The 25,626-nt window shown below is 39.7% G+C and overlaps 1 protein-coding gene across 1 annotated transcript; it reads right to left on the reverse strand.

Moving 5' to 3' along the window:
- Positions 1-8,675: 8,675 nt before the first annotated feature.
- KIAA0408 lies at positions 8,676-16,549 on the reverse strand (the record flags this gene model as incomplete). Its single annotated transcript, XM_084283797.1, has 5 exons — positions 16,358-16,549; positions 13,705-14,046; positions 13,283-13,362; positions 10,790-12,149; positions 8,676-8,849 (listed from the first exon to the last, which is right to left on the reverse strand). Exons 1-5 carry the CDS (start codon positions 16,490-16,492, stop codon positions 8,676-8,678), a joined length of 2,091 nt encoding a protein of 696 aa, XP_084139923.1. The 5' UTR covers positions 16,493-16,549.
- Positions 16,550-25,626: the final 9,077 nt, after the last annotated feature.

The raw sequence follows: 25,626 nt of genomic DNA on the forward strand, positions 1-25,626 counted from the left end.
ATGACACCATCACTAGACTATGCAAATTAGACTAGTCTGGGAAAAAAAAAAAAAAAAAGTAAAAAAGACAAACTGAACAAATTGGACTAAACCAGGGTTCTGAATCTGTCCAATTTTGGATGAATTCAGTTTGGACACATTTGACCTCTGTGTGCCAAGTGAATGAACAGAATTTCCCCAAATCATCCTGAGTTGGGGAAATCTTCAATTTTATTCCAAGTCTTTTTTCTACAGCCTTTCTCCAAATCACAGGAAAATGTAGGTTGGGAAAAATATAAGCTTACTCAAACTGGCCCCATAGATACAGCAGCAAACCTATAGTGTTTGAACAAGATATCACGAGAAAGTATTAGGACTGCTTTAGCTGAAATGAGTAATACATGGCTTGGTCCAACTCCCTACCCTAAAATGTCTCAACATTTCCTTTCACTGGGGTGTTGGTTGGGATCCCCAGTCCAGTGTAATGCCACTGTTTGTTTCAGTTTAGCTAACACTGATTCTAACTGTGTATGGGCCCCACTGTTGCTGTTTCCATACAGTGAGCAAAGCAAGGAAGAAGCAATAAAAAATAGATCAATGTGTATATGCACATGTTGTGTACGTGTTCTGTGTACACATGTGTATGTGTATACATATAAAAGCGAACCAAGCACTCAGAACTGGTGAGCTTTGATTTTTCACAAACACTATAGAGCCCCAGAGGTGGTGTATCCAGCATTACATCATCCTGCTTCTCCCAAACATATTTAAATGTATAGCTCCTATGAAACACAACAGCCAAGACCAAAAGACATATGGTCTGGCACTGAATGGCACCTCCTAGGAAAAACACAATGTCTAACACATAACTACTCTTAGGAGGTTGTACAGGCAGCATAGTGATGCTTAAATCACAAGACCACTGTTATCTTCATTCCCGAATATTGCAAATTACTCTCATTGTCCACTTTCCACTCATTACGACAGAAACAAGTTGGTTTATTTCCCAGAGACAAGAGTAAAGGGACAAGTTAATTCTAAAAACCTTGGTGGGCTGGCAGCAGATCACTGGCTGGAGGTTTTTAAACAGCTTTAAATTCTTCTTGGCCCTTTATACATCTTGTTCAGTTTTTGGCTACCTTTCAATAGAGAATGAGGAATTCTTCACTTTCTGTCCAAACTGTTGTAAAGTTTTGCTATAAAAAGAATTAAAATTGCAGAAACCCATCCAAGAGGTGGTTGAGAGAGACAGAAGAGCAGAAAACAAAAGCTTTCTCCCCAGTACAAAAAAAAACAACCAACCACTACCACCACCAACAACAAAATTCAGCCCCAAACTGGCTGCTTTAGAGCTTGTTGCAGGAGGACCACAAATGGGACCTTTCTCTGGCTTCTCAGAGACAGGCCATGGAAACCTCTTGTATTTTGCAGGTCTGGAGGCCTTCAGAAGAGGAGCTGAAAGGTTAGGAGAAGCTCCTAGGTAGCTATTTTTACCAATCCCTTTTCTCTTCAGCTTGGGTGGTTGAATCTTTACCTCCCAATGGAAGGAGAGGCAGGGAAGGAGTAAAACTATGGAGGGGGGAAATGGAGGTTCAACTTCTCTGCATGGACAAGAATGTGACTTTATTTGTTTAATTTTAAACTGCCAAAACACTACAAAAGTCTCCAAACCATGCAATGTCCTTTTGCAGTGCCTAAGCTAGAGGATTTTTCTAACTCTCTCTATTACCACTCACCTTCCACCTCCTCCCCCTACCCTCCAGTAAAAGAGGCAAAATTAGGATCAGAGCTTGTACAGTAGGCTTACAGTATTTGGAAGGAAAAGGTGGTATGTATAAGCACATTTTTCTCATTAAAATATTTGACTGCATTTACTTACTTAAAAGAAAATGAGCTTTCAGAAATGGCTGGATCCCATTAACTGACACGCTGGTTTTAATGTGTAAAGCATTTCAGTACCATTTTTTGGGAGGAGTCCGTTTACTTACAATATTGGAGATAATTTGCCAATGTTTAATATGAGTCTGACCGTGGTACCCATCTATACACAAAATGGCATCCTAGAGCCAAAACAGCTACACTGGACACCGTCAGACTTTCCGGAGGGAAAATTGTTAGCATGTCAGTTTGGAAAATATCATCTGACCCAGAAGATCAAGCACTGTGACATATATATACACAGGAGATGTGACAGGATAAGAGCCAGCTTGTGATCATCTTACCTCCTTTGGTAGCAGGCTACTTCTCTGAGCAGGCATTTTGGTTTCAGAAGAATTCCCCATGGGACTTCTTACCAGGAGTAGCTCAGGTTGTTCATCTGCCTTCGGGTGATTTTGAAAAATGAATCTTAAACTCCCAATCAGCATGCCTTTATGGAAACTACAAGGATTCTGCAAAGAAACAAGCAGTCCATATGTACACATGTATTTGTCTGTGGTGCATTTCCATCAATAATATCTTAAGCAGCCCTACAACATATATGGTTCCAGAATTGTTGAACTGCTGCAGATATCTCATGATGTAGAAGCAAAACCCAGTATGATTTTCTGTGTCACCATCCAAAGTGCACATACATGTATGAGTGCAATTTTCTTTAAAGTCCTTTTCTTTAGTTCTTTTCTCTCTTCACAAGCATGATTTCTTGATGCTACAAGTTCTTCCAGTTGCAGTAAACTGCTTTAGGGAAATCTAAGGGGCATTGACAAAAGACTATGCAGGCACATCTGCTACATCCCTGTGACATGCTACCAAGTTAGAAGTCCATGCATCCACGGAGTCCAAATATTAAAGAACCTTCGCCATTACTGGGGTGACTCGTCAAGAGGCTTGAGCTCACTTGTTATTATCAGCCATTAAACTTGCTTACCTGTATTACACAGCTGTGCAGTGCTTGTGCTCTTCCCTCCATTTCATATTGGTATCACATCTACTCCCTAGTAAAGGGAAACATTATCTCATGCAACACAGCCCAGATATTTAGGGCTCACACATTAGATGAAATGACATAAAAGTAAGATGTAGGGATTTTTCCCTACGAAGTCATTTTTTCAGTGATTATTGGCCATGGTGATTGTTGACCCACACAAACATGCATCACTGGGAGGAATCAATCTCTGGAACTTTCAACAGAAGCACTGTAGACTGAGATTACTGAAGAAAAGGCTTAAATCAGCAGCCTCTGGATAGGTACAGGAAAATTAGTTCCTATAAGAATAAACACTAACTAGTAGTTGCATATTTTTTTCACTGCTCTTTTACCCAGGGAGTAGTAAGAGATTTTAGACTACATGAAATGGATCTGATCCAAATTCATGAGATGCTCTGTCCCAGGACAGGTGCTACTTCTCCTTCAATCCCCAGATGTCCTTAGAGAAGGGCATCCCCACAGAAAAGACCGTAAGACTATAATTTTTGTCCCAGTCTGGTGAAAAACATCCTGTACAGAGGACTGACGTTGCTTGTACTCTTGTCAGGCTGCCTGGCATGACCCACGGAGCTGAGGTACAGCCCGGCTCTTGTTGTACTAAGGCAAAAAGCTGATTTACATTTATGTTTCAGGAATCTCCACATTTCAACAGTGTGACAGAGTGCCCCCTTGTTGGGAATCCTGCGTGGGTAGAAGATACAATCTGCTGTGCATTCAGTAATGTTCATGCCATGAGCACTATCATGTTCCTGGTGGTAAAACCAACTGCTGCCAATGAAAGGATTAACAAATGAAAAAGGCATTCCTCAATAACCACCACACCATCAGATATGGGAAAAGGAAGGATTGGTATTAATCTGACATCCATTTCAGTATCTCTTGCTATTATCGGCTCACAAAATGGGAAAAGGGTACATACAAGGATGCTAATTGAGAGAAGACAGCACATTACGGGAAGTTTCAGGCGGTATGAAGCAGGCAGCACACAGACATCTTCCATCAGAAGCAAAGAACTAGCCACAATAATCACTACAAGTGTTACAGCCTCCTATTTGATTGATCTGTTTCCTTTCTGGCTTTTATTTGCACACTTTCACTTTGATCTTATTGAGGGTTCAAGTCTCCTTAGACACCCGAAAAGCCAATACAGTTCTCTGTAGAGTAACACAGTTTGCAAGGCACCCTTAGGTATGAGCTCCCATAGCCACACAGCCAATGAACGAACTGTTCACGTCAGGAACACATATCTGCCGACACAAGCACTTTGCAAAACAGAAAAGAAATGTTGGTTAAGGGGTAGAAGCAAGCCTCACAAGCAGATCAATCATCGTTTCAGAAAGCATGAGCAACACGTTTTATATACCGATGCCATTAACAGTTGATGAAGAAATTGCATTTTCAGTAAAGCGAACCAACAAGTTCTAATATATTTGTGAATGGCAATAATTATAACAGCATTTTTAAGAACAGGCTGTCAAAAAATATTTTGTTGGTGGTACAAATAGAAAGTCCTGTGGTATGGCATATACATAAAGAGCAGTGGCAATAAACAACCTAAAAATATACATCCACCAGGAATCAAGGAGGGATGGAAAGGCCAGAGGCAACAAGGGGCTTTGATTTAGTGCACCGAGAGGAAATGCATTCTGCCTTCCAGTTTAAAAAGCATGTACACAATCAAAGAGTCCACTACAGATCCATTCAATAGAGAATATCAGCAGTATAATTGCTATAGCTGTACACCGCAGGTCTCAAAGCCAAAGGAATTCTTTGCATAGCAGCACTGTGAGAATTGCATAAGTTCTCTCATGCTAGGAAATTTAGGCTCGGTCCAGAAACAACAAAACTCTGAGGGAAATGGCCTACCTGCTGGGCTGCTGTGGAGCTCGCTAAAATGCTGTTGAAGACATTTGGATAAAAAATTCTTATTTACAGGTACAAGTTCTTAAGTAGACAACTGGAGCAATAAACTAGTGCTCTGAGTGCTCTGGAGAGTTATATTACATTGATTGCCAGTTCTTTGCTATACATAACAGTTAACTCCTTTACAGTAACAGTCAAAGAGAATTGCATTGTTGATGGAGAACAAGCAAAGTTCATCCCTTCAGCAACGTTTTAAAGATATATAAGAAGTCTATCACTAAAACTGTAAAGATAAAACATTTAGGGGAAATATATTCTGTCTTTGAGGAACAATATCCAGAGGTTTTGCAGCACTCGGGTGGCCTGCTATGTTGTATATGGAGCCAAGGCCTGACCCTCTCTTCCCTGTGTGTTTCCTCCACACCGTGGTCCTCCCTAAAAGGGTTTGAGGGAAAGATAATGTCTCCATCAGCTTATAAATATTTCAGTGGGCAGCTGATTTCTCGTGTGCAAGAGGGTGCCCTTTAATGTGCCTGCCCTGTTACTTGGTTTAAGGTTTTTACACTTTGAAAATTCTCTGCTGCATTTATTTCAGTGCCCCTAAGCATACACTCACAAGATCCCAGGCTTGTTCAGAGCACAGGTAAGAAGACTCTGTATCGACATTAAGACTTGAGGTGGCATATAGAAGAATAATAAAAACTTATTTTAAAAAATGGCTTAGAAAACAATCAGCTTCCATAGGCGACACCAGCATTATGTAATAAGTAGAGTTGATTCTACCTAGGCTATTTATGGTTCTTTTACTAGTGTATCTGTGTGCATGTGTATAGAGCCTCTTTTGCCCAAGAGCTTCCAAAATAACTACATTTTCCTGTCATATGGGGGAATCTGGAGCTCTTTCCTCCTACAGCAAGTGTAATGAAGCCAGTATTAAGGTTCTGTAATCACAGTTCTGGGAACTAAAAAACTCACAGCAGTGCACTGCACTGGCCCTGTCATGGGTATGACTGAAAAGGATATTTAAATAGCTTCAGCAGCAAGTTTCTAAAATTGGTATATTCATCTAGCCACCTACAGACCTAAATCACCAGTTTTGATACTTTCAGGCATCAGAATCATGTCTATAATTAGATGGACACAGAAAATCTTGACAAAATGGACTTATTCTTTATTTCAAAAACCTTCTGTTCATTAAACTTACATACATCAGGGAATGTTGTAAGTATTTGATCCTTTCTCTGTTATTCAACAATGTGATATATGTCCAAAGCAACCAAAAAATAAATAAATAAAATTAAGTGAGCTAAAGAAACACCTTCACTGATTAATTAAGGGAAACTCTTTCATAGTTACATTCGTCAAACAAAAGTGCACCACCATTTTTCAGAACAAAACTGCTTAACATTACCATAAAGGTAACTGAAGGAAGTTTGATTGCAGTCAGCACTCTGAAATTAAGAACTATATTTTTACAGTTCTCTCACATTACCCTTTCCTCAGCTTTAGGCATTTAAAGCTGCTCAGCTACTTAGGCATTTAAAAGGTCAATTTGCAAGGCATTTCAGTTTGCCGGTTTCCACAGTTAGAGAAACTTTTAAGCAATGTTCCCAATTCACTATAAATCATTTGTAATTTTTCTAGTTCTAAGGAAGCTAATGGAGTGCAATCTCTAAATTAGGTCAAACAAGAACATTTATAATACTCTTGATTTTTCACTCGAGCACATGGATTTTTGTGTCTGTCCGAATTGTATATTTTCTTCAAGATTCTCTGTCCTTATACAATTTCCAGTAATTACTTTGCAATAATGTCCAAGTGAATTTTGATGAATTGTTGATCCGTTTGAAGCCTTCACAAATTGTTATGGGATTTCCTGCCACTCACACATAGAAAGTACCAGGAAGTTAAGACTGGGCAAATTATTCTGAGCATGCTTTTGCCAAGCAGGCAGCCATGACAGCATGGCTAAGGTTGGATTTATGGCTCTAATACTTGCTCAATCCAACACTGGCTTGCCCAAAACGTTATTGATACTACCTTGGAGGGTATATTGCTCAGAACAAGCTGTCCTCTGCTTTCTCTCTCTGCAAAACTACAGTCATGCAGAGGAAAGAAGAATAAGGCCCTAAAAGGAAGCAAAAAGGTGTGGATTCTTATCATGATTGGAGTAAGACAATATATCACTATCAAATTAAGCACAACTAATTTTCCCTATATTGCCACACAAACAATTCACTAGGACAAAAGCCTATACCCTCTCTGAAATCCTTTTTACATTCACATATGAAATGTGCACATTAATGGATCCTGGGATGGTTTCTGAAATTCCTTTGAACACACTGTGTTTCTCCAGGAGAAGAAGAAAAGTTGCAAGACAAGATTAGGCTGATGTTGAAGCACCTCTTTACTCCTTTTAACCTAGACATGTTGTTTAAAGGCGACATTTATCATCTTTACCACATTACGCATCCAGCAACAGCCTTGAAAAGGGTGCAAAAATTCCAGGATGAGGGACACTGTCTTTTCAGCAAGAGTCTGGGTAGTATCTGTGTTTCTTTCACACTGTGCGGAGGAACAAGCCAGGCTCTGTACACATCATCGCAATGGCCCATAATGCCGAGTCAGGTGATAGCAAAAACACACTTCCAATGCCATTTGCCTGGGATTTCTGGCACCACTGTGATGATATCTTGATGCAGTATTTCCGTACTAGATGCAGCTTGTTGCCAGAGTGCACGTAAACTTTGTAACTGACTGCCACGAGTCAGTCAGGGAGCGGTACATTAGCAAGTGGCTCAGGCACTCTAGTCTAGGAGGAGAGTAAAAAAGGAGTGTGCCTGCAGCACTGGGAACAACAACGGTCCTTGTTCTCCTGCCTTGAGTGAGAGTAAACAAGTCCATTGTTCTGTGACTTTGCCAAACCTCAAAGTATAGCACTAGAACGAAAAATAAGTTTCACAGAATTGAGCATATACAACCCTTATCTTCCCTTCATAAATTGTATGTTACGCTAGTTGAAACTACCGAAGTGTTTACAGTATGCTATATATATAATGGCGCATTTAAGCTTTTTAAAGGGATTCGGTCATTTCAGGAATGTCTCTGGTGCTGAAAAAGGTTAATGTATTACAAATCATATAATATTTTAATTCAGAAAAAATATGTCTGGGTATTTTGACCTAGTATCATAAGGGTTAGGAAACTGAACGAGGATGCCATGAAGCATGACTGACAAATCAGTCGAGCTAGTCTGCTTCAGATACATATTTTGCAAGGCATTATCGCTGCAATCAGTCACAAAAATGCATATTTAGTTTTTGTACATTAAATACTACACCTGTGAACCTATGTAAAAGATATACAAAATATAAATGTCATCAGGACTGTATATTTCAAACTTTTTAAAATAAACACAAAGTATATATATATATATGTCGGCATATAGGTTGTAGTTTCAATGTCAACACTAGCACAGTTTTTCTCTTCTAAATACAGACCTGTATACTTCCTAGTCCAACACATGCACCTACAAACACATGATCATGCATACAGCTTGACGTTCTGCTGTTTGCAGAAGAGTCAGAATATACAGCACTATACATTGTTCCAACTCAAAATTGATTGGCAAATTAAGGAAGATGCCACTCAAAATAAATTCTTTGTGAGCTAGTACTAAAAAAAAAAAAATAATAAAAAAAGAGAAAACCAGGGATATAGTTGTTCCATCTTAATAAAAACACTGAAGACCATGATGACGACCTAAGATTCAAAATGTTTTGTCCGGCATGTGATGGGGTCATTCTTGGACAAGATAGGATAGGGTAGAACTGGTCACTGTAACATGTCAAACACAGTTACAATGAGGTGCAGAGCTTTCGCAACACCACCCAACCCATCTCTGGGTTCAGACTACTGAAGTCTCTGAACGAACGGAGACAGAGCAGTTGTATGCCGTCCTTCTCATAGCAGGTGGTGCTGACGGTGATCTCGATGCCCATCTGGAAGGTAAACGTCGATTTGCTGGTCGGGCTGGTCGGGAGAAACCCTTCCCACTTGAACATTTAGCTGGCACAGATATCTGGAACACAAAGGCAGCTCCTTGCTTTAACACGTTACGGCACAAAAGTCTTTTGTGGAATGCAATAGGAATGTAGGAAGACATTTAGGGTGACCGCAGAGCAGGTGGTCTGAAGCTATTAAAGGAATGCAGCAATGAACAGAATGCAAAAGAACAGCTACTTCTATGTATAGGGCTTCTTGCATCAATGGCAGTTTAAAAAATGTGGAGACAAGTGTCAGATGCAAGGAAAGGGACAAAATGTTAATGCAAGATAGAACTGAACATTCCCTGTTTACTTCTTTTCCTTTTTAGAAGATTTGTGAATGAACTCTGTATACTGTTCTACACATAGAAGTCAGAATGCCATCTTACATTACTGGAGTGTGGTCTATGGACTTTCAAGCACTTTCTGATAAATCCTTTTTCAGCAGTCACATCTTGCTGAGAACTCTTTTTCCATTAGCACAGCATGAAGCTGTTTACTCTTGGTAAATAATTCAGAATGCTTATTTATTAATGCAGTGTCATGTCTGCACGCAGAGCCTTATATACACCAGAAAAACAACAGACTTTGATATTAGCTACAGTGATGTAAATCTGAAATAATGAAAATAAACCAAATTCCTCCGTGCCTCATGCCATGTGTAGTTCCTTACACCTCTGTGGCATGAATGCTGCTGGACTTAGAATGGTACCCCCTAATCAGGCAGTATCCTACACTTTATACAACATAAACAGGCATATAAAGTGTGAGCAACGTAAAGTGAGTAGATAAAATGATCCAATTGGCTTAGTAAAGTTATTCTTGGCTGATATCAACATAAATTCAGCCATTATTTCTTCCCTACATACTTATTGATGAAATTTCATTTTCCTATCAAACTTTCACTGGATAAAAAAGAAATCAGAGGTTTTCCTCTATGCTGTAGCAAAGGTGTTTCTGCTAAAGAAGATGCTGCAAGAGGCTGACATAAAGACAAGCAGTAGAAAATCTATATGGTCAGATTCTCAGCTGTTTAAATTCACATGGCTCCACTGAAGTCTGTGAATTTGTGACAGTTTAAGGCATACCAGCTGACAGTCTAAACCCATTTAAGTTTCTCGGCTCTGAACACATTTGCCTTCTCTTTTCTGAGATGCTAAGGGGCATGTCTATTTGTGTTCTTTGGCCAAGGAGCTCTTCAGAAAAACTGATTTTTCTTTCTTTGTGGCCTTTTATAAAACCTGTAACTTATAGTATATTTAAAAAAAATAAAAAAATTTTAAAAAATCAACACAAACACATCTGTTTCTTTTCTCATTAAGAAAGAATGTTGGCAAAGGCGATACTTCTAAACTTTTGCAAATACATTTCTGCCAAATATAAATTAATTAGTTATGCCATACTCTTCTGTTCCTGTGAGCCTATTCTTGAATATATAGGACAAGCCTGGAACTGAGACATGAGTAAGAGGAGGTCACTTTATTACTGGAAGCTTTAAGGAAGCTACAGCACCCATTTTCAAAGGCAGTTACAAGAAAATCCTGAAACAAGCAGCACCCAGGACAGAAGAATCCTGTCTCCTCTAGAATTTTGACATTACTGTGTGCTTAAGACTTTTGGAAAGTCTTATGAAATATCTAGCCAGCTAAAGGAAAAGGGGAGTGAGTTAAAATCTGATTGCAATTTTCATTAGTTCAGTCCTTGAATAACTGTACTGCAGTTAAAATCTAGTTTTACGCAGCAGCAGCAGAGAGGAGAATCTGGCACACATCTTCACTGGTCATGCTTGCTTAAATGCTTCTGCCTAAAACTCTATTATCTTCAATGAAAATCCTTCTGATTTATCCAGATCCTGGCCTAAATAATCTATTTTTATGTAATTATTTACACTGCCAGGTTAGCTTGCCTCACATTAGAATCTGAAGCTCGGTACGAAACTGAACTATTTTGCTCTTGCCATTCTTATGAACCTTACCTCTGGTAACTTCTGTCTCTCCTTTCCTTGCTTGAGTTGCTGCCCAATATGCCTGGCTGAATTCCTCGGAAATTCTTGCTTTCCTTGCTCAATCTGAAGCATTTCTAAATACTGACTCAACATCTCACAACCCCCATCGGTGGATTCAGTGTTTGCCCGTGTCCACTTATCTTTGCAGTGTTTTTCATTACATGGAGAAGTCACTGTGGATTTTTCATAGTTTTTCAAAAGCTTTTCAACAACACCATAGTTTGACCTTGAGTCAGCTGAACGCGGGCGACCGGATAAATTACTTGGTCTCCAGTCATGCTCATGAAGCATGTGTCTATAACTGCTAGTACTTGGAAGTCCATTTACTTGCTTTCGTTGCCCTGCTGATCTGACAGCTTTGCTGGGGTTGCTGGTTTCTTTTTCCTTTTGTGCAGACAATTCAGGATTTGAAACACAAGATGTATCTACAGTTTCTGTCCTGCTAATAGCAGAGTCACAAGGTGGGCTGCAGGGTTTGTGATCTTCTGACGCTGTTTGAATCACCAGGTTTTCTTGCAAAGCATTGCTACGTTTATCTGTGTGGAATACAGTCCGGTTAAACTCATCAATCTTTGCTGCTAAAGTTTCATTTCTTGGGGCCTTTCCCAAAGTATACCTACAGTCTCCCAAAAGATCACTGTGCAGGGTAGCAGGGGCATAAAAGTCATTACTGTAAAAAAGACTGCTATGAGATTTGGGATTTTGTTTCTGGTGCATCTTGTTGCTTTGGGCCATATTTCCATCTGAGCAACTTTTCTGGGATGACAGTGGGGAGGACTCACTTTTACTGTCTTTGCCAGCATCATATGCCCACGTGTTGTGGCAGAAACTTGTTGGTACATTGCACTCATTTTTGGTTACAGGTATTGCAGCAGTTACCACCACAGGACCTTTCACAGTCTGCCCTTCATTTGTCACTGCAGTTTCATTTTGTTTTATAGGCAATGGATTCATCAGTTTCCTTCCACTCCTACAGTCCTGAACTTTGCAAGTGCTTTTGATGCCTGGATCTCTCATGGGTGCTTCAGAAAGCTGTACTACTGCAGAAAGTGAATTTGCTAGGTGTCGAGAAGTGCTCCGTGGAGGAACTGGTGGAGCTTCTTTCTTTTGCCAAGGTCTGAAGTCTGCTCCTCCATCACCAATAAGACCACCATAGGACATGTCCTTCAAACCCTTGCTGGAGCTCATCAGATTCTTCCTATTATTATGCTCCTCTGTTTCAAAAGCAGCTGAAGTCTGTGATTCACTGCTGGCCACATGGTTCATCTCAGGCAGAATAACTGTGTTTTGGGTTTCTTCAAATTCCCCCAGGAAAGGAAGTGACTTCATTCTGGACATAAAAGAAGAGGTATTTTAGGGATGAGCAATAAGGGTTTTCCCCCAGGGGACCTCAGCATGGATCCATTCTCTCTGAGAGCAGGTGTTTTAATGCTGGCTACTTAAAAGGATTTGGGAGTGGTTTTGCTGCAGCTGATACATACAACATATTTGAAAAATACATGAAGAATTTGAAGAAAGCTCAACCCAGGGAATTTTGTGTTCCTTTCTCTTGACACTAAAATTATTTTTCAGAGTTTTTAGTGATAGATAGTCAGATGACTAGTTGTTCCCTTAACTGTCCTATAGCAAGGATAGTGGCAATAAAAACTTAGTGACAGGCAGCACATTGACTGTATGGTTGCATAGGAGAGTGTAAGGAGTCCCTCTCATCTTTGGGTGCATGTGAGCTTGCCATGTGCAGATTTCCTAGGGAGCTCAGCAGTCATAGATTAGTCATAGATTAGACATAGCCCATCTCCATCTCTTTCATGATGTGTCACACCATGTCAGATCATGGGTACAGTCTTACCTTCTGAGCATTTATGCACTATTCAAGAGAAAGTCTGGTGTTTAGCTTGCTAAAAGAGACCATGAGCATTGAATTTTTAATAGATGGTGGAATATTTATTTACTGTACTTTTCAGGGTGTGGTTTACTATCTTTCCATTCATACAAAAGTATGATCGTTCTTCCTTCTCTTGCTTTCTTTGCAGTCTTGGATTATAATTCCCTGACATATCTTCAATATTTAAGGCTAAATCTGTGTTTAAGAAACCTCCCAACCATACCCATACAACGTTGTACAGAATTGCATGGAAATAGCACCAGGGCAAAGAGAAATATCTGTTCATTTTCCCAAACCTCTATAAATCCATTAGAAAAACACGTACAATGTCATCTCATACAAGTACTTATCTCGTTTTGTAGGTTTTATAGATAAACTAAATTCTTCTAGTAAAACATGGTCTTTTATTATATTTCAGCAAATTTAATTTGAAAGTTTTATGCACTGAGAGACTGAGAGGATAGAAACTGCTCAGCTGCTAATAAATTCAAGAGCAAACCTCCCTTCAAAGTGAACAGGAACACAACTTTATTATTAATTTTCTTCCTCTAAGATAAAGAGTCCAAGTATGTTTTTACCTTCTGTGGTTAGACTTCTTTCGAATTTCCTCTTGATAGCTGCATAATTCTTCACTAACTCTGGCAAGTTCTTTAAGAGCCTTTGTAAATATAAGAATAGTCTTTTAACATAAGCCTTTAAATGGTATCTCCGGAATTATTTTGAAACTTGTGGTGATTTGAATTTAAGATTCACAGCAAAGGGAATTAGCAAAGCGAAAGATATATGCCCCCCGGTTCGGAATTGATGCAAAGTGCATGCTGTTAGCACATTTAAACAGTGGTAAGACACACAACAATGGCAAACTGAGGAGGAAGTAGAGGAAATAAAATGTCTGCAAAAATAAAATCTGGAAGATCAGTTCTTCAGGTTAACCCTGGCAGGCCAAAGCTCTCAGTATTTTCCTCACCCTTATAATTGAAACATGGTAGGCTTTACTTACTACATTGAGATCACCAATATAATTCTTGGCATTTTTCTTGGAAGTTCTGATGCTGATACTGTCTTCAGGTTCCTCATGGTTCTCAAAGGCCAAATTGTCCATTAGCAGAATATTGTTTTTGCTCTTGGCTCTGGCTTCTTTACCTTCGGGTCCTGTTTTACTGAGCAACCTCCCTTTTTCCATCCTGTCATTTACCACATTGTGTTGATAGTTCAGCTCCACTGTGTCACTCTCTTCTGAAGTAGGGGAATGCATGGACAGCTGCAGCATCTTGCTCTGAATGGCCTTATTATCATGGACGTTCATGTTGTTCTCCCTTCTAAGTTTTACCTCCTGGTAAAGCTGAAAAAAACAATACAACTTTCTATTAAATCACAGCGCTCTTCTCTATGACTCAGTGATAAGTCCAGAATGGCATATTTGGCAAATGCTGTCACCCCTTTATTTTCTTTCACACTGTCTGCTAAGACCCAGTAGCTTTATTAGTAAATGAAAAGGTGTTAGTTCCTGTTACCCAGCACATCAAAATCAGGGAACTTTGACAAATTATAAAGTAGAAAAAATAGCAACATCATAAAAACCTCTTCTGCTTACAGTATCACTTCTTGTGCCAAGTATCCCATGGCTCTTTATAAACATTCATTCTTAACTTGCTTTTATGAAGAAAGCACAAAGCAAGCACCTCTGGACAGCCATCTGCCTGCTCTTTCACAGTGTATAAGGCCAACCCAACGGCTTTTGGAAAGACGGTGAAAAAGAATGACAACGTGAAGAACATGTGGACATTTCATGGTTAGTGCTGTGGATCTGAAGTATTCTCATGTTCAGAGACTTGACACTTGACCTCATCCTAAACTCTCAAACTCACTAACAAAGCCCAGCTGCTCATGAAACCTGAGGACTAAACTTTGTAATTTCCTAGAAATGAGGGCTCCATATGGGTTCAGCACAGCAATAAGAAGGAAGGATACTACCTCGTAACTTAGCAATATCATCTCCTAAATCACATAGGTCTTCCTGGAGGAATCCATGAACCAAGTTAGTATTTAGTGGGCTAGAGAAAACTACCAAATGAAATTACAAGTTGATAAGGTAGCACAAGTTTTGTTGAGGAAAACCCTCTACAGACGATGGCATTTAAAAGGCATCTCCCCTTTTCTCCACCCTTGTGGCTTTTAGTGAAGAAACACCAGGCAACTGAAATCAAGGGTAGCTAGTTACAGACATAGCTTAAGAAGGGACCTTTGGATACCAATAAACTTGGGGTATCATCTCTAGTTTTGTCTGGTCCTGTAATACTCAGCTATTTGCCTCATCCATTCCCTTCAGCTCCATTCCATTCTCTCTCTCTTTTTCTCTGTCATACTTTTATAATCCATATGCATTTTTTTATAATCCATATGTCATACTTTTATAATCCAAAAAACATTGAACAAACATGGCCTTCACTGACATTGTCAGGACTACTAATAATCAGAATACCTTTTCACAACACATTACTGTGATTTGAAAACCACTCATAAACCTAACAAGCTTATTTTCAATATACACGGATCACACAACTAACTTTTGTAGCCCCCTCACTTTGGTGGTAAAATCAGGTAAGACAGCAAAGAAATGTCTTAACACAAAGGACAAAATGCAGCAGAGACTGTCACACCAAGGTATGTAAAAACTGTAGGTAATATATGGGAGAGCTGACATTATGGAGTTATGTTGTATGCTGAGGGCAGTATATGGCTGCAATTCGTTTTCCTTCTCATACTTCCTTGTAAGCAGTCTCTGCCATACATTCCTGTGCTGCTCAGCCACAGGGAGGTGTTGGCAGAGAGCAAGCAAAACTACTCCATGCGTATATTAGCATGAAAAATGTGGAAAGCTCAGTGATGAAAAAACTTGTCTCTGTATGTTGCTAAAGCAGATTCCATTTATGCATTTCAGTGTGTCAGAGGGTTCTGTTGAAGTGACAATTTGGAGATAAAAGAGTAACAAAAAATTACCTAAACTATTTCTGGAAGGAGATGCCTTACAAATGGCACAGAGCGAGTATTTGTTAGTATGTGTAAACACAAGTGGTGTCAGGGCTTTCATACTATTTATTGTAGCCGTTTTCTCTACTAAATGCTGTCCATAAATGGAGCAGGTTCTAGCCAGAAAAGTTCTGCATCGTACGGCGTTTGATGTATGACTTACTTTTTTAACATTACCATGTATTCTAACAGACTTGTGCCATGTAACTCCCTTCCCCCCCCCCCTTTTTTTTTTTGCCAGAGAATTACAATACCTAGATTTTTTTGTTACTAAATATGCATTTTCCTAAACCCCATACGTGCAGATCTGTTCAGCGTGTCTGAACATGTATAAAATGAGCACTGTGGCTCATGGCCAGAACTGGCAGCGGTATATATAGCCAACAATACAGCAAACTTGACAGAGTTACATTTAACCTCCTACATCGTATTTGTGAATATTAAACGAACAATGGCAAATGCTGATTAACACCAGGCTCTGTATCCTACCATCAGCTATAACAAAATCCCAGTGACAGATAGGAGATAGGATATAACTCAGAGAAAAATAAATCAAAGTGACCTCTAGTCACTGAAAAGACTCAAGAAAAAATGCCAGTGCTCAGAGTTTTGTTTAGAAGTACCTCTTCAATTTTCTTCTGCATGACCTTCCATTGACATTCCCATTCCTTCCTTTCATTGTCAAATCTCTCCAGCAGCTCCATCTTCTCCTTATTCCAGTTCCTCTCTGTATTCTCCAGTTGTTTACGCAGGTCCATGGTTACAGTCTGTGTAACAGCAACAAGATAGCTCTGCTTTTTTCTTTCTTCCCTGAATGTTTCCTGAAAGTTTATCAGAATAAGTCTTATTTGTCTTTGAGTCTAGCTTCCAGAAAAAAAAAAAAAAAAAAAAAGAAAAAAAAAAAGAGCAAAAATTCCACAACCAAATAATTAATGGAAATGAGCTTGCAGGAGAGAGCAGTACAAGATTGCATTATATATATCTGCAGTATGACTGGAAGATGAAAAACTAAGCGTTACAGGACACTAACCTAGGGGTAGACAGGTCCAGTCTGAGGAGGGATGCACAGCCAGCATCACAAGATTCACCAGTGTCTCCCCACGGCCAATTCACATCTTTGATGTTATTACTCACTATAAACATGCTTTCAAAGAAATTCGAGTCTATGTGATACTGAACGGCACTTCAGGACCTTGGGATCCTGTGAGGTCTGCCCTTGAGGGTGAAAGCTATATTTACATTTGTTCAAAAGACAACTGCAGGTGTGAAGGTATCATGTTTGCTGTCTCACTCCTTTTACACATGCATTTAGCATGGAAAAGACTATGACATTCTTTTAGGAGTTAAGACTGTAAACGAGACATGAGAAGAAAGTTCTCATGGCTATATGAATGCTTTAGAACACACAAAGAAAAAGTCAAGAGAAAAGCAAGTAGCAGGTAACAAACACACATAGCATAAAGCATTAATCTATAAAGATTTCACGTATTTTGGATTCACAAATCTACATCTATAAGTGTTAGTTTTAGGACTAGCACAAAGAAAACTGGAAACTGTTCTCTGAGAGCACTAACTCAAATTTATTTCAAAACCTTGCTCAGAATATTTCACTCATTTGTGATTCAGTTTCTAAATCCTCTTCAGAACTCTTTGGTTTCCTTGTATGTGTGAATGAAAAAATATTAATAGAACTACCAAACACATATTTTAAAGGAAATATTTTGGATCTTCTCATTTGACATTGGAGCAAAACAGTTACAGATTTTCTGGGCCTGATATTCCTCGTGCTTTGTTAGGCTTACAGTAGAAACTCCACTACTGTCAGCACACTTACTATGCCAGCTAGGCCAAAGTAATGCTCATTCATTCAGTTACAGTGAATTCTGTGGCGTAATGGCTGGTACATGCACACTGATGCTTCAGTTGTTAACTTTGGCTCTCAAGGCATGCTGTTGTGTTATTTAGGTGGACCTGGAGTTTTTTGTGACTTTAATCACAAAATGCCTGTGCATTGCCTTGGTCTCCAACCAGAAACCAAGTGTACAGGCAGGCAAATGGCTTATCAGAGAGTTAACTAGAGGTAAGCCCCAGTTTATGTTACTGGAATTTGTTCATTTCCCTGACTGACAGTCAGTGACTCTCAGCTCACAGGAACAGCCCATTTTACCACCCACATTTTCTTTGATGTAGTGAAAATTCACCCTCAAGCTTCACACAGTTCTTCTTCATCCTGTATTTTATTGGGCAAGTCTTGTTGATTCAGCTGTGGCTACTATATAATCAGTGCTTACCAGTGTCTGCATTATTTCAGCTGACTGGTAAGCTGATGCCAAACTTGGAGTCAGCTTCTTTCATTAGCAAGTGAGCAGAGAGCTCCACTGAGCCCCATTTGTTTTGTGTCACAGGAAGGCCTCCTACAGCATCTTCCACCAGACCAGGCCATCTTGGGCCCAAACCTAACCTCGGGGTTATAGAACCATTAACCCTCAAACAGGTTGGGACTGAGGACTGAGAGAGTAAGCTAGCTATTCTCCAAACATCTCTGCTAGTCTGTTTCATAGCAGTGTAACCATGCCACCACATAACCTGGTACTGGAGCTTACTCTTTCAGTCTTTGGCCCACCCCTGACTAGGAGCTCTGAAATGGCAATCTGTCCCTCAACTATTTATGAACAGATTTCAGGCCCTTCTTCTTCCACCTGCCTAAAAATGTGTGGGGCAGTTTTACAAACACATAAAACTTCCTGAAATTAAGAGCTGCTCAAAGACAACACAGCATTCTCATCATGAAAGAGGTCAAGCACTGGCTTGGTTGTGGCTCCTTAGGGAAGGTGGCCAGGCTATAGAGACTGCAGCTCTCCAGGCCAAAGCTTTGTGCCAAACTTCACTAAGTGTTGACCAAAAACAATTTACAAAAAAAAAACTTACAATAACAAAGCAACAAAAAAAAAATCTTAAAACAACTTACAAAAAAACCTTAAGATCTGTTGCAATCTAAGCACTTATTTCTAAATAACTTTACAACTGTTTCAATTCTTCCTCACTTCGTTACTTCAAAGGTCATAATTTTTAGTAGATTTTATTTATTTATTTATTTTGCTACATTTATGCCTTTATTTCTCAAGACACCTCAGAGAAATAAACAAAAGTCACCTCTCTACTTACTCTGCTCCGCTGGAGCCCGTTAAATATGTGTCAGGAAGAAACAGAAATGTGCAAGCACTGTAAAGTCATGAACTAGAGAGGCAGAAAGAATCTGTCTATAACTTGCAGAAGTGGTGATTTTGTCAGTGTACTGTAAGTAGCAATGGCCATGCTTCAATTGGCAGCATATTAGTAGTAAGAAACACAAGACTATACATCATATATATATATATATATATATAAGAATACATATGTACTCCTTTCAAGCATGCATATATCATCAAAAAAGCCCCTGGTGGTTTCTTTGTGCTGGGAACTACTTTTGTTATGTTTGCATTCATCTTAACAATTTACAAGCTGTTTCATATGAGACTGTAATTATAAAAAGAACCTGAGATGATCAAAATGCAATCAAGTCTTGGAAGAGGTGAAGAGGCTAGTAACAAAAGTTACAGATCGTTACTTGTAGCTCTAAGATCCACAAAAACCTTGTATTGCTTATGTTTCTCTGATATCCTCTTGACATAAACTCTGAGAAGAAAACTGCTATTTTACTGCTATTGTAATTTCCTCTGAGAGTTTTAACTCCTGTTTCTGTGGCTCTATTCCTGTTTTTTTTTGTTGTTGTTTTTATTTTTTGTTTGTTTGTTTGTTTTTCTTGGTTTTTATTGTTTGTTTGTTTGTTTTGTTTTGTTTGTTTGTTTGTTTGTTTTACTCCCTACTAGCAATAGAAACCCATGTGTAGTTCAGGTAGTATACTCTCTCTCTGTATGGTGTACCCAGATGTCCCGAGGGATATTGCATACGGCTTAAGCAACATAAAGGGATGAAAAATTACACTTTCTCATCTGCTGTGTGGATCAGAGCAGTATCTGTGCTGTTGCAGTATTGGCACATTCTGCATGTCCTAGACAAGGTCAGAAGCTCATTGCAGCAATCAGCTTCAAACAAATAATCAATTTTGTCTGCATCATCTGTGTTTTCTCTTAACTTTTCCTTTAGCCCTCCCTCCTTTCAAACAAAAAAAAAATGTTTTAAGTTATTATTTGGCATTACTGTTACTATCTGTGTCTTTTTTATCTACCAGTTAAAGATGCACAACAGTTTGAAATCAAATTTTACTAACTTCTTAAAATAATCTGCAGTGACATCAGCTGAGGAGACGTTATTTTTCAACAGAGATTAACTGGATGTTCATGACCATTCAGATACACAAAACTTCCACTGATTTTCCAAAAAAAAAAAAAAAAAAAAGATATTTCCTACAAGGTACTATATTTTGATATTTTGGATGACTAAAGAAACTATAAAGTAATTTATTTGTTCAATTATAAAAGTGAGTCAGGTGCCATGATACTGTGCACTTTATACTTGGAAAGAAACTACATTTGAGAGAGAGAAAGAGAGAGAGGGAGAAAGGGGCAAGGAGAAGGAAGGAGGAGAAAGAAAATGAGAAAACAGAAAAAGAAAAAGAGAAAGAAGGAAAAAGAAACTCCAGTGCTCATATGATACCTGTCATCCCTGTTCTGTTGATATATCTGTGTTTGCACTAAAGAAACCGACTAAACTAACGCCGAGTCTTTATCTAAGAATAAAAAACATGTGCACCATACATAAAACACCATATAACATATAAATAGAAACATCAGAGAGATGTTTAAATAACTGTTTGTTACATTAGCAATTTGCATTTTTTAAAATTATATTAACTGTTCAAAGCCGTTCAAACCTACTGATTTCAAATAAATCATAACCATACCTTTCATGGAATAAGAAATCCTTCAGAAGTTTTTCAGTCCATTTCTAAACAGCAGTGAAAGCAATGAAGCGCGTAGCTAGCTGAGATCCAGTTCTGCAGATCTTGATCTTGAAAAGAAACAAGAAAGCTAAGCTAACCTTTCACTTGGGACAGCATTTGCAACTCTCTTTGAATAACTCCACAACTTTTGCAAACTGAAAAACAGTTCCGCTCAGCATCATCCCAGCAGCTGGCTTCCACGTGACGTCAGCGCACGGAGGATGGCTTTAAAGCCATCTCTTCCAACCCCCAGCTCTGTAACTTTATATCTCCTCATATTTTGTGTAAACAACTCCAAGTCCAGGACATTTTTAGGTTTTATAGTGCAGTCCAGTCTTTAAAGCTTGCCAAAGCAGCCAGTGCTAACATTACAGCTATGACAATAGGCAATTTTAGGTTTCTTTTATTAGCGTCCATGTTGTGAAGGAAGATTCTTCTGTCTCCCAGACCCAGTTTCCAGGGTTATATTTTTTAGTGCAATCATTTTGAGCTTTGCAACTTGACCCTCATAAAGTGCTTTGTAAAGGGAGTTTGTTTAAAGAAGCAGTTTAGCTGTCTAATAGCTATCTTAAAGAGCTAAAAGCAAAAGACTCCTCCCTAAAATCTTTTTCTGCGTTCATATACTATCACTTACAAAGTGCAGAATTACTGGGCATTGTGTAATCCTACTGTCCCGCATTCTGGGAATGGTGACAATGGTTTCTTTGGGATATGCCCAAATATTCCTGCTACTTTATAAGCTTTCTGGATCAGATTCCCTGGTCTGTTAGGATACTTTTTATTTCAGCAAAGTGCTTGAAAGCCAACGGAATCTCCTTTGCACAGGGAAATTCATCCCTGGCATAAGGCTAGCAAGGATGGTCCAAAAGCACCTCAGCCTGGATGTAAAGCACTGGGAGTGCCCACAGCAATTGTCAGCACAGGAAGGGACATGGGAAGGGGAAGGGGAGTGTGACAGAAATGACCCAGCAAGTGAGAGTTTGCAGGAGACCCTGAAGCCACTCTGAGCACGAGGAGCTCTGGCTGGCTCCTTGCATCTCTGCTCACCACCATGCCTCGTGCAGGCAGCAAGGCTGTGCCACATGATGTGTGTGTCACACTGCTCTCCTGTGGCACAGCCAGGGAGACCCCAGGCAGGGCTGTGCACACGTACTGCTGACCCACCGGGTACTCATGTCTGTGGGCAGTGATTGGGAACAGCCACAGCCAGAAAACTCACATTTCAGGGACCATTTGTTCCCATGTGGGCCCTGAAAGGTGCTACCACGTACCTGACTAAGGGAGCATAAAACTCTGGGCAAACTGACCCATCAGATGTTTGTCTTCAAATGCACCAAGCAGGGGTGATGTATATTTTTGTGGGCAGGGCAGCTGATGACAGGAGGATCTGGGAGACAGAGGACATGATATGATTCTCACCTCCTTGCTTAGTCAGCACCTTCCTCCTCAGGACAATAAGATGCACGTGTGATAAAATCTACACACAACATACAGATTTTAGCTCTGGGTGCATTTTAGAGTAAATACCAAAGCAGGTTTCAGTGAAAACACATTTTGTCTCCTTATATGGTCTAGCTGTAAGTCTCAGAAAACACATTACTTGGGTGCTTATTCTGTCCCCATGTAACATAAATAATGGGACTTGGGCCATTTGTGAAAATTTTACAGACAATCTAAAACCAAACAAAGATCCCCAAGTATGAGACTGAATGTTCCTGAAGAAAATCCTCAGCCTCCAACTGCTGAGGAATTGCAGTTTTCCCGTTCATAAGGCAAAAGTGTGACTTGTTTGGGGAGGTTATTTCCAAGCAGGCCAGCTGCCATGGCTGGCAGCAACGCCGAATGCCTGGGGGCAGAACGGAGCACACAGCTGGAGGCTGGGTGCCACAGTGCTGCTCCTCCCTGCAGCCAGCACAGCTGCACCCCTGCAAATAGAGACAATATGAAGGGATTTTTTCCCCCCCCCCTTTTTTTTTTTTTTTTTCTCTTTTTTTTCTGTATATTTCCCATCAGTATTGGCTATTATCCTTGTGTATTTAATATTGCTAACTCAACGTCCCTTATCTTGCTATGACAAGTCCTGGAAATACAGAACAGCAAAAGCAAAGGAAACAATGGACCAAATCACAGCCTTGAGTTTTCACTCAGGCAAAATCCTGCATTTCTGACAGTGAGAGGAATTAGAAATGTGTGAGACTGAGGGGCTCATGTAGAGCTGGACCCCACTCAGTTGAATGGGGCTCTCCAGGTGACACTGCAGCTTCACATCCAACCTTTGCTGAGATGGTGGGATCTGCGTGAGGGTGTAGGTGCTTGGCTTTCACTAAGAAGACAGAGGGCTTCATTCATGAGGACCATGAAGGAGCTCTGCTCCCTCATATCCTGGGCTCCCTGAAGTTAAACCCCCATGGAAGCCAGGCATTACTGCTGTCCTGGATAGCCACAAACTCTATTTCACTCACACTATTTTGCAGGATGATATTTGGAGAAAGAAAATTTCCTGACCTACACATCACACTGGAAGGACAGTTCAGAAACAGCTCGAGGCTGGGTAGGGAAAACTAAATGTTTCTGTGCATGGGTCAAATGGCCATGTTAAACTTCTAATATGGGAAAAGAAGAGCAAAGTTGGGATAAAAAAAAAAAACAACAACAACAACAACAACAAAAAAGTGAGCTATTAAAACCTGGGCTCAGCGCTCCTCACAACCCTAAGTGTAGCAGTGATGGCTTTTGCTCTGGGGGAAAAGTCATCCAACACAAACTGTCCATCCTTCAATATCACCAGAAAAAGTGGCAAATGTGGCTTTCTGGGCTCTGGTACAGGCAAAATAAGCAGGAAGGAAATTTTAGGTTGATTAATTCTGACACATGCCTTCCATAGGCAAAGTGCACTTTGTCCATGCCTGGTATCAGCTCAGCTTGTGTTAGAAGTTAGCACTTCAACAGAACAAGTGCAAGGGCATTTTAATTAGCTCCTCTGCTAAATTTCTCTGCATTGTACAAGGCTGAAGACAAAGGAGTGCAAGTTCAGCATGGGCTATAATCTGATTACATACTCGGGTAGTGTGTGCTGTGGATAACAGCCTGTGCCCAAGACCATTTCAGAGCACCTTTAGTACTAGCTTGGTGACAGCGCACCCATGTTGTTCTGTCAGCATCAAGTGGGTAAGAGGAGGAAAGAACAGCACTGCTGCCACTGCAGTCAACCCAATCACTACACCAGATCCCTGGAACATTACAATTTACACCTCAATAATTTTGGCAAATACGTCTCAGCTGTGGATATATCTCAGGAAACAGGCAGAAAGCAGCACAAATTCTGCCTCCTCTAACCATTGTGCGCTTCTGCAATCGCATCTGTCTTAACGGAGAAACAGAGCCAACAAAGTGTTATGTCATGCCAGTTCTCCAAGGGTACATTGGAAATCGGTGGCAGATACTTTAGATGTTTACTTTAAATAGAGCCACTGTAATTTTCCCCATAGGCAACCGCATGTGTAATGGCAAAAGTTGGGTTTGAATATCACTTCCCTCGGCATTAAATCAGAGACAGAAATGTAAGCCAATGAGAGCTGGGCCCCTGATACTGATGCCTTTAGAAGTCTCCTACTCACCTATCAAATTCTGGGGTGATTAAGGGGAAGGACATCTAATATCCTAAAGCTCTGCTTGTTTTTGTAAACAACACCCAAAGTTCATGTGCAGTTCATCTCTTTTTATAACACATATTTAGACAGCCATGTTTTTGGCAATTTTCTTTTTTTCCGACTGCCAGGCATATTTCTGCACTATAGCACCTGCTCTCTTCTGGTTTTGATTCTGAAGCACTGGTGACATGTGTCAGCAGACACTTATTCTCTCTCTAACTGGAGCTTCAGGCACAGATATTTTTGGTTGAAAGAAATATCACTGATCCTGGAGAAGACGATCTTTCTAGTATCATGGGAATTCTGCAGTAAGAATAAAGAAAATATTTATAGAGGTATTTTCTCAGGGTATCCAGAGCTGACTCTCAATAGGAAAGAAAATTAATTGTATTTTGCTGTTTGCAGTGAAGTAAAAAATGCATCTATATTCTAAGTGACACAGAAAGTCATCTGATTTACTTCCAATTTATACAAATGTTAAAATATCAGAATTAGATCTACATATGCAAGATCTCTTCTTTCTGAAAGAATGTGGAATGAATTCCCTGGGAATGCAGGATACAGAAATTTAATATTTCAGAGAAATGCAGAAATAAGGCAATCCTGAGGCTGAAATTTAGTTAAGTGTTTTGCAAGAATAGAATATTAATCCCAGCATCCAGCCGAAATTCAGCTTTGCATTAGTTCTATCCACAGAATAAAACTCCAGTGCCCATTTAAAACATGTTGCTTAATTTCATCCCCTTCAGTAAAATGTTGTACAGCTTCTTCGTGCACTTTTAAATCAGATTTCCAACATTTACACCCTAGCATAATGCATTACCAAATTTGTTTTAATAGCCCTATTAGCAGCAGTAGATATTGTATCTCACAGTTTTATAGGACTGCATACTTGTGCAACTCCTACATTGTGCTTCAGAGGAACTGCATTTCATCAGCTGATAAAACGACTTGGGGTGACTTGCACAGGGTAACTGCAGTGGTGATCTGTGAGAGGAAACATACTTCATAAAAAGGTTGGTTAGCTTTATGATGCATGTTCACTTCCTTAACATCTGAGTTTTATGCTATAAAAGAAGACTTCAAAATATTAATCCTACTTATGGAGAATCTATGCATTTTATTGTGGAAGCACCTTCCTTTCACTTGAAGAAACGTATAAATTTGGGTTAATTTAACCTTCTCTCATCATGGGTTTTAGAGAGCAACAATAAACATTTCTTTAGTCTGCGATACCCACCATGTTCTGCTATTGCAGCATGTTCTAAGAAGCACTTTGCTTACAGAAGGGGATTTGTGA

The sequence above is a fragment of the Netta rufina genome (genome assembly GCF_964035555.1).
Source record: "Netta rufina genome assembly, chromosome: 3".
NCBI classification, from domain to species: Eukaryota; Metazoa; Chordata; class Aves; order Anseriformes; family Anatidae; genus Netta; species Netta rufina.